Genomic DNA, 10411 nt, shown 5'->3' with positions numbered 1-10411 from the left:
TTATCGTACCTACATGACTCTTTGCAACTTTTCAAAGCCAATATAGGCAATAGTCCCGAAATCGTTTTTCATTTTTCCACTTTGTCGTGGAGACTAGACTATTAACGATAATATGTTTACGTCGTGAAATGCGCGTCGTCATCGCCTGATTTACGAACACATTACACATTACATGCAACGATACAGTATCATGCGTTATTCGTTATTGTCGAACACAACGTGTTTGTTTTATGACTATGTTATATTATGAACAATTTAAAAGTTTCTCATTGATTAAATACGTTATTCAATTAATATCGACACTTGAATTTCTATTGCACACATTTCGAGCTGTATATTAGTTATATTATGGCTGGTACGTGGCCTGCCTATGTTTTATACCCGTTCGGAGACCTCATGAATAAAACATAAATTTGAGAAATTTGTATAATAGTATACATATCGCGGCGCCGTGCGATTAATGACACATATTTGATCGCGTCGTATTACATGCCCAACACGAGAAATGTAACGGACGAACTACATCGTCGTGTTTAGTTCACGCGTAAAACTCGTCGCGTTTAATATTAATATTATACACCGTTGACTCCGCGACGACCGCGGTATATTCGATGTGGAACGGACAGTAGTACTGTGGGATATGTTATCGGCGAGTCAAATAAATGAACACAAAGTTTTTCGAAAACATCAAAATATAGTATGAACGTTTCAAACAGTGTTGAAATAAATCAATATAAATATTATATAAATAATAAATAAATAATGTACAAATAAGTTTAATGAGCGTTCGTGTGTAGTGTAGCTCGCGTTTCGATGGCTCGTTTGAACTTTGATTGTCGTCGGGGTTTTAGTGTGAACTGCACCGCCGGTATTACACGGTGTTGGTGTAGGTATATGTGATGATGATATCATATACGTCGTCAACTCGAGAACTTCTACTGGAAACGGTACCGAAAAAAAACGAAAACGTTATATTATATAAGCGTGACAGCGCAGAGACACATTTGCAGCAGATGTCGCAAAGGCCGGGCCGGAAACTCACGTTTGGAATGTGCGTTCATTGAGATGTCTGCGGTGCTTGGGCGCTGTAGGCCATTTGTTGGGAGTCGACGCTGCGTCCCCAACCGCTGCCGCTTGATGAACCACCTCCGTAGCCACCGCCGTATCCACCGGATGGGATGTCGGCAGCGCCGGCACTACCGTATGAGTCGTGTCCTCCGTGAACTTCGTGGTGGTGTTGTGGGATAACCTCGTATGTGACGGTCTTCTCGTGTTGTTTGCTGAGTATCTTCTGCAGGACGACGATCAGGGACAGGACCAAAGCGATCTTGCCGAACAACAAAGCCTTACCGGCGATCAGGGCAATCTTACCGATGGCGAACGGAAGGATGGCGGCCAATTTGATCTTGAGGAGGGTCAACAGATGCAGGAGCACGTGCTTACTCTTCTTCTCTGTAAAAACGCGAGGAAACGGATTGAGTATAATAGTATCGTATACGAGTGCAACGAAAATATTATTAGGAGAGACCTAGAGATATTGGGTTATGGTTTATCGTGGTACAAGCGGTAACGTTATTGTTTCGAGCGAGCCGCGTAATCGGAAACGCGAAAGATCGACCGAGGCGAAGATCGGCATTCAGTGGTTTCGGCGTAGGTACGTGTGCGTGCGCACGTCGTTTTATCAATATCGCATTACGGATTCACGGCTCGGTGACCGCGACGGCCGCGGTCGTGTGTTTTTCACCCGCTGGCGGGCCGCCGACGGGTATCGCGTTCCTATTGCTCGTGGGCGCAGGCAGGGGTTGAGCACTTTCTAAAACCGGTTTTTCGTGCGGCACGACAACGTTCTCTACGCCAGGCCTCGTCGCCGTTTGCCGCGAGAACTTTGGTGCGCGGGGGGGTGTTTATTTCGATTTATTCGTGTGTCCGACTGTTGTTTTATTGTTAATACAAAGAGAAAGAAGACACGGTGTCGTGGGAGTGCGTGGAAAACGAGATTCTCGCGAGATTTGATTGACGCGTAGAAAGTCGTCTCCGCGGCCGATCTATAATAATGTGTATCATTACTACTGTTCAGGTACATATACATGTACTAATACAACTGCACTACTTGGATCAGACTACATCTGTGTGTTATTAAATCGAGGCGGCGAGGCCGGTCGACGGTCGGGTTTTTTTTTATCGAAAAACAACATGTGCGCACTATAATAATAATAATAATAATAATAATAATAATAAACAAGACCGGAATGTGGGTTGATCGACTCTCGGGAATCGGGTCAGTAGGGACACCGCGGCGGGTGAGCGTCAACTGTCGTTCCGGACCGATCTGACGGCGGGCCGCGGGTCGTTTACGGAAGTTGTTGCGGACGGAAAACGCGAGCCCGTTTCTTCTCCGGCGGTCACCGCACCGCTACGATATTATTACCACAGTCGTAATTATATTATCGTCATCACCGCTGTTATTATTATCGTTATCGCCGCGCTGTATAACTACCGTTTACACCGTACAGTGTACGCCCGAGGGCCAGCGGGTGTCGTCGTCGACCACTATTCGTTTGCCGAGTCACCCCGACGCGTGGTACGAACCGTTTATCTCGTTTGAATATTAATATTTATTTATTTATTTTGACCGATGTATAAAAATATAACAACTGCGCTGTAGCCGATCCGCTATTGAGTATGTTAAAATATGTGGTTTCGATATAAACAGCCGAAACGTGATTATCGATTAACGCGCAAAGCTATAAACACGAAAGCAGTTAAGTTATCCATAATATTGTATCGAACGAAATGAGTTTGATAATATCAATCAAATTAGATGAACTTTTTACTATCACGTTTACCGGAATAACCGTAATGATAATATTTGTTTGTATTCGCCGCATATTGAACAACTCGCATTGGTACAAATTATTTTATAACACCTAACTTATTAGCTATCGTTAAAAATATATCAATCGACATTAACGACGATTAGTTATAGTTTTCAGATCAATAAAACGAAATAATACAGTTGAATTTAACCAATAAGTATCTATAGTAAGATATTGAACTGTTAAACTTACTAAAAATATAGCCATTTATAAATATTTTATAAATATTAAAAGATTAAATATCGAATAATTGAAATTATAGTCCCATATCCATACAATAACACCTATATATGTACGATTCGTAAGCTTTAAAGGCTGGGAAATGCATGTTTATGCGATATTTGAGTTTGTTTTTTTTTTTATTATTATTAGCGCCGTTCTAAACACCCCGTTGTCTTAATGATTATCAGAATATTATTATAATATTATGAACTTACTCTTCTTGATTCCACGGTTTTCTTCGGACGAGTCAACTTCTTCGTTGTCTCCGATCAATTGGCTGACCATATCGCTGATGGACTTTCCAGTTCTGGACACGGCGTTGACCATATCGGCTCCCTTGATGTCGACCTTGATGGAGTGTTCGTTCAAATAACGTACGACGCGTTTGACGACCAGGGATTCCATGTCCTTGGGTTGTTCATCTCCGCCGTCCAATGATCGTGGGGCACCGTCTCCTGGGCTTCCAGCGGACCTGACCACTGTCACTCCTTCGGTCAAGTTTATCTCGTCCTTGTTTAATGCCTTGTCAACGTAAGCGAATAACTTGTACTTGATACATGACACAGAGCCTTTGTTAATGCAGTCGCTGTAGATGCCTTCCAATAAATCCTCTTTAGCCTGAATGGAGTTGTGGCCGACAGATTGGGAGTCCATACCGGATGGTAAGCTCCATGCCCATCCGACGGTCAAAAATAAGCAAAAACATATCCTCAAGGAGTTCATGGTTGATGAGTAGGTATAGTTTGTGTTGGGACCGCACTGAAGTCTGAAAAGCACACGATGTGACGCCCCGAAACCCAAAAACTGTATGATAGGTAGGACGACAGTAGCCGATGTTTATATACCGGGCCCCCACTTCGTAGTACCGTGCACTTCGACCACTTTTCGACGCCGCCGCTCTGGACCCCCGGAAGATGATGGACTTTCTCTATCTACCGGTTACCGGCTCCTTCCTTTCGCATTCTACAAACACACACACCAGCGGCATAAATTTTTGATGTTCTCAATGAAATCTGTGGTATTATCGCTATTATTATTACTATTATTTTAAACGCCATATATGCTAATTTCAATATTAACTTGTATCGCTAATAACGACTTGGTAAAATTTCAACGGAATGTATGTTTGATATTTCATGTTTCGCTACAACACGAATTGAAATCGTTTACAATTTTCGTAGTCTTAGCATATACTTTTCACATTATAGTAAACCTATACAAATTTTAGATTTATTATGAAAATAACAAAATTTAATTTTAAGTCCAGTATTGTATTTTAATACATTAGATCGAATCAAATGATCATTGGAACTATGTATTTAATGCATTAATATATTATTATATACTTAATTAAAAACTGCTTGAAAATATTTTAAACTATATTTTTTGAATATTTTTTTAAATTCATAGTTTTGTATATTTTTAAATCAAACAAAATACTTCAAATTGTGTTTATACACATTATTTATGCTTTTTATAATTGGTAATTTTGTCAAAAAAAAAGTATATTGACATAGGATTTGACCACTTAAATAAAAATGAAAATAAATTATTAGAAATTTAATAAAGTTTTAATATTTATTTCACGACTGTTATTTTTATTAAAAACAAATAAAGTGGTCTACTTATTAGAAAATAAATTCTTTACTTAGGCGTTGATGAAAAATTGTTCTGTAATGTGGTATGGACATATTGTATATTTTATACTAAACTAAACTACTTTATATCGACCTGTTCATTAATTAATAAAAAATAAAAAAATAGAATTGTCATATAAATTCCATACCATAATATAAGTTTAGACAATTTTATGCGATGACGTTCAAAATTCAAATTATGAACTTGTGAATAATCCATAAATATTTATAACACATTACATGCCATATTGTATTTACCTTTTGCATTCAATTTGCACTGATGAATATGGCGTCTTGTGAAACAAAATATACTTCATTTAATTATAAATTAAATTGTTTAATCCAAATAAAGAAATGCCTGAATCATATTTATTTTATTTAAATTATATTATGTTTACCATATTAGGTATATACCAACATCTGTACAACAAAAATTGATATTACAGATAGTGCTTCATCATTCAGTTTTCCTGAAAAACGAAATAACTTCTTTTTTTTTTTAATATTTATTAGTTAATAATAAATTAATATTTGGGTTCTTTAGACTTAAGATTTAAATTTTTGGTTGTCACATCCATAAAACCCAATTTGTCATTGTTCTGTAATTTTTTGTCTTACTCCACGTTAACGTGTTATATGAACAATAGAAATGTTTGTGGAATACACATTAGACGTATTGAAGATCTTGTGCTTTATTTATTCAGATTGGGGTATACATTTGTTATAGCTGATTTATATCTAATATATACTGAACAGTGAAAATTATTATTTTTAATTTTCATTCACGTTGTATATACTTACGTTAAACTCACTAGTACCAATTTTATGTTTTAATAATGTCATTCTAACAGTGAATAACCAATAATTATCTTAGGCTCTTTATAAATGTATTTTACTCTCATTTTTTGAAAAAAACGTTCAAACAAATATTGGCATGTGAATTCTAGCACTAAATACGTAAATAAAAAAAAAATCACCATATCATTACTTATAAATGATTTAGGTATATATTTTTGATTTTACGTAAAAAACATAAAAAAAAGGATATTCTTCAACGTTAATATATTTTTTTTGTAAGTTATATTATTAAGTTTTGTATAAATTTATAATAGTTTTTATGTTCTTAAAAATCTATTATAATTTTTTCAAAAAGAAAACAGAAAAATCTATAATCTTAAAGTTATAATAAGTATTGTAAATATTCAAAGCATTTTATTTTTCTAATTATTATATTAAGCATAATATGATAAATATGGAAACTTTTGCAAGCTGTTTAAATGCTTTGATTGTTATATTTAAAAATATTTGTATATTCTGTTATTTGAGTAAAGTTGTAAAAAATTATATTGAATTTTTTAACCAAAATAACGAACATTTTACAATCTATTTATTTAGTCATATTGGATTACATGGGTATTATAAAAGAATTTAGACTTGTTAAACGTTGTTATATTAAAACTAGGGCTCGTAAGTTGATGACCTTAAAAACATTAAAAAATGACCTAAAAAAAAAAAATGCAAATATGACATAAAAATGACAAAAAATGTCCTTAAAAATGTTTGACATTTCGAAAATATTACAAAAAAATAATAACATTTAGGTATGTAATATTCACTACAACACGACAACGACTGTAGTCGATGAGATAAAATTGGATAGATACTAATCTTAGTCTGTGATAAATTTAAAGTTCTAAGTAAATTATCGGCATAATGATCTTATCATTACTAATGATGAACTAATTTGAAATCAGTAAAAATTACTAAAAATATGGTAAAATGACCTAAAACTGTCAAAAAATGACTTAAAAAGTAATAAACACCAAAAAATGCAAAATAAAAATTAGTTGTTCAGATTCACATACTAATTAAACACATTTGTGGCCAGGAGAGCATCGCCTAAAAAGTTCCAAAAAAAAAAATGCAAAATGCATCAACTTCCGAGCCCTAATTATAACGCTACTACACATTTATAATATTATTTATTTATATTTTACCATGGCATTTTTAATTCAGTTAAATTCTTAAGTTTTCATTTGAAATTTTTTATTTATGATTAAGGCTAATTTGTTTAATTTTATTGAATATCGATCGAAGTGTCTACAAAAAAATGTCATTAGTTACAGTAACACTTATTAAATGAGTTTGAGCCTACGAAATATGACTATTAGGCTTATTAATTAAATACCGACCATGAATAATATAATACTCAATAATCTAAGTATTCATAATTTTACTAAATTGTTTTATTAATATGCGTTTTGGTTTTACGTTATTATTTAGTGTCCTATTTTTGTTCAAATGCTTTTCACCATAGTTAATAATAGGTTGATGTAGCTACATAGGTATATTACGTTTTAACACATTGTTATGTTTCTCTTTTTATTTAATATATGAATATAATATGTGAGAGACAAAAAGAATATAAGTTTAATGTAAATTCTGAAATTATAATTCACAGTAAATACTTAACAATTTAAATAAACAATTCTATGTTATTAAGTAAAATTAATTGTTTTCACATAAAATATTTCACCTGGTCTTTTATTAGAATTTTTTCTATTTGTATTTTTGAAATGTTACGATAAATTGTTCTATATTATAATTTTTTTTTTTACTTTTTAATTACTTTAAAAATCACAGAATGCTTACCATAACAGATAATCAAATATATTTATTTGGAATATTTTATTTATTTTATGGTTATAGCAGAATTATTATAGTTTTTTTTTTTTTTTTTAATTATAAGTGCCTATAATAATATAATCATAAGATAGCATCTTCAAAATGGCAATTATTAAAGCATACAAATGATTTTAGTTTTCTATTAGTTGCCATATTTTTTAATAAATGAATCAATTTAAATATATAAAACATGAATCAAGAATACATCTATAAATCTACACATTGGCTTATTATACTATTGTTCAACAATTTAATTAGTTTTACACCATATGGAATGTTTTGTAAAATTGTTTGTACCAAACCTAGGACAATAAATCAAACTGATTACCAAGAAATTTAAAAAATATTTTTTAAATGTTATTGAGATTTACGTGATTCAAACGAAATTTTTGACATTTTAGGTACTTTCTTTAAGGTAACTTTATGTAACATATAGCAACGCGACTTATCATTTTTAATAACGCATAGACCTGTAGTATAGTATTGAATAAATATTGCTGAAGCACTAGTCTTAAACATTTTCTGTACTTATATAATTTATTGTTTCAACTGGGAATATTATTATTGATATTATTGTAAAATTATGATTATTATAAATCCTATTTTAAACTATGATCACCGTAAGCATTCCGCTCATTATTGAATCATATTTTAAAGTTTTCTAAAATATGATGTTCAATAATTCAATACTAGTCCAATCAATAGATATCCAAAAACGCCGTTGCATTGCAAAAAATACTACGGTTTTGAAATTTGGCGAAAAGCTTTGTCTCGGGACCCTGAATGACCAAAAGAAATGCGCCATTCCTCCGAGGTCCGCAACCGTCCGCCATCTTGGATTTTATGTGAAATTTTTCACTTTTTTAAGTTTTTTTTACAATATCTCTAAAATAATTAACATTACGATAAAAATAGCGTAAGAGTAATAGATAAACGACTAAGTCCAATGGCCGTCATAGAATGTGGCGTCGCGTGATATAATTATGTATGTATACGTGTGCACGTAGTCTGCTTATTCTTATGTTAAAAATGTATAGAGCTTTTCTTGTTACAAATTTTAACGATCTTGAATTTTCACATAAGTTATTTTTTTTGTAGTTAATAGTTTTAGAAATATTGTAAAAAAATGAAGAATTTCACCTAAAATTCAAGATGGTGGACGGTTGTAGACCTTTAAGGGATGGCGCATTTTTTTTGGTCTAACAGGGTCCCAAGATGAAACTTTTCGTCAATTTTCAAAACTTAAGTATTTTTGCAAGGCAAAACCCCATATTGACTGAACTATACAGCTAAATCAAATATTTCCAATTCTACTTAAAAATATTAATATAAATTAATTTCATTCACTATCTATCTTAATTATAGTTTTTTTTTATTGGGAATTATCAATGTCCAACTGTATGCTCCACGTGTGTGTTTCTTTTGTTAATAAAAAAAGAACAAGTAATTATTTGTGAGTTATAAATTTGTATATTCAGTACCAACTACTACTATAGTATATTACTTTACTACTTATAACTAAAAGATAATATATTTTATTAATGAAATCGGAAATCTATCATACGTCACATACAATAATAGACATTTGTGCCTTAAATATTTATATTAAAATAAATTATTTCTCTAAAGTAGATAAAATAAAAAAAAAACCCAAACAAAGATAATAAATCGTTAACATATAGTTTATAGATATACAAAAAGTGATTTGATTTTTTCAATCTATTTTTCACAAATATAGAAATTATAATATAAATACCCTCTATAGGTAAAACAATCTTTAGGGACGTCAGTCAATAATATTTTAAATAATTAAAATATAATATTATATAACATATTGTACTACTCTATACGTATCATAATACTAAATTATTTTGTTTCAGTTTTTGGTCATTAAGAGTTGTATACAATATGTGTAATGTAAATATTTCAATAAATGGAAAACGTATCGATTTGTGAAAATATTCGCAGACTGCTAACCACTCTGTACGTTGATTGACCTCCGCGATTCCCGTAAACTACATTCTTCACGACAACTGCTTCGACAACCACCGCGTTGTCGTCGTAGTTCCGGTGAATGATGAAAGTGGTTTTATGAATGAATGTATACGTATCGTATGTACACACACAAATGTGTAAGTACATAAACTGGAACTGGAATTCAAACCCGTCGTATACAAAAGTGGTATCGCGAGTACCATGATCATATATTATTATAGCCGTAAGTAAAATAAAATGTACTTATATAAATATTTGGCAAAACCGGGAGTGTTCAATCGGGAACACTAAAAAATCATCTGGTACAATTAAAATTAAATGCATCCACACACACACACACACACACACACACACACAAAACCACATAACTATATTATATACATCTGTATCTGTGTAATATGTATACACAGGTTGATTCACTAATTATTACGCTCAGTCCCCTTAAAGGCAGTTATTTGAAATTTAATTTTAGAAATGTTTAAATATACTTATAGATTATCTTTTTAAATACTTAAAATTATTTATGTTACTTGAGGAGTATCTTGTAAAAATATAAACTTCTATTTTTTTAATTAAAACTCCCCCTGTCTACTGTAAATTATTTACTTGGCGAATAATTTTTCTGTAAAATTTATGTATCAAAATAAAAGTTTTAACGAATATTTTTTCAATTATAGAGCTCAGTCAATAAATGGTTCATTAAAATGGGTTTAGAAATTGTGGAGGCTATGACTTTTAGAACGCTCCAGCTTATAAAAATGGTTCAATTATAACAAATACACTAGATCCAATATTTAATATATTATATATTTTTGTAAAACCATTTTTAAGAATTTTTATTTTTCTAAAATATTTTTATAACTTCAAAAAAACTAATCGTTTGCATTTGAAACTAATTATATAAAAATTTTCAAGAAAATCATCCACTAAATAAATTACAATAAAATTGGGGATGAGCATGATTGGTGAATCGTATACCGTACATATGATTAAACC

At 31.8% G+C, this 10411-nt stretch overlaps 1 protein-coding gene across 2 annotated transcripts; it reads right to left on the bottom strand.

Moving 5' to 3' along the window:
- Positions 1 to 673: 673 nt before the first annotated feature.
- On the bottom strand, positions 674 to 3915 carry LOC113554529. Of its 2 annotated transcripts, none has more exons than XM_026958413.1 (3): positions 3314 to 3915; positions 1043 to 1452; positions 674 to 935 (listed from the first exon to the last, which is right to left on the bottom strand). In XM_026958413.1, exons 1-2 carry the CDS (start codon positions 3819 to 3821, stop codon positions 1058 to 1060), a joined length of 903 nt encoding a protein of 300 aa, XP_026814214.1. In that variant the 5' UTR covers positions 3822 to 3915; the 3' UTR covers positions 674 to 935; positions 1043 to 1057. The 2 variants fall into 2 exon arrangements, with proteins under 2 accessions (XP_026814214.1, XP_026814211.1); XM_026958410.1 differs by having other exon boundaries at positions 674 to 938; positions 3314 to 3914.
- Positions 3916 to 10411: the final 6496 nt, after the last annotated feature.

The sequence above is a fragment of the Rhopalosiphum maidis genome, chromosome 2 (assembly GCF_003676215.2).
Source record: "Rhopalosiphum maidis isolate BTI-1 chromosome 2, ASM367621v3, whole genome shotgun sequence".
Classification (NCBI taxonomy): domain Eukaryota; kingdom Metazoa; phylum Arthropoda; class Insecta; order Hemiptera; family Aphididae; genus Rhopalosiphum; species Rhopalosiphum maidis.
This window is presented reverse-complemented; position numbering and strand designations above follow the sequence as displayed.

Excerpts from the sequence above, each read along its gene's own strand:
- LOC113554529 (XM_026958413.1), bottom strand. The coding sequence starts at position 3,821 with ATGAACTCCTTGAGGATATGTTTTTGCTTATTTTTGACCGTCGGATGG. Across the intron at positions 1,453-3,313 it reads AAACCGTGGAATCAAGAAGA|AGAAGAAGAGTAAGCACGTG; the intron begins GTAAGTTCATAA and ends GCGTTTTTACAG.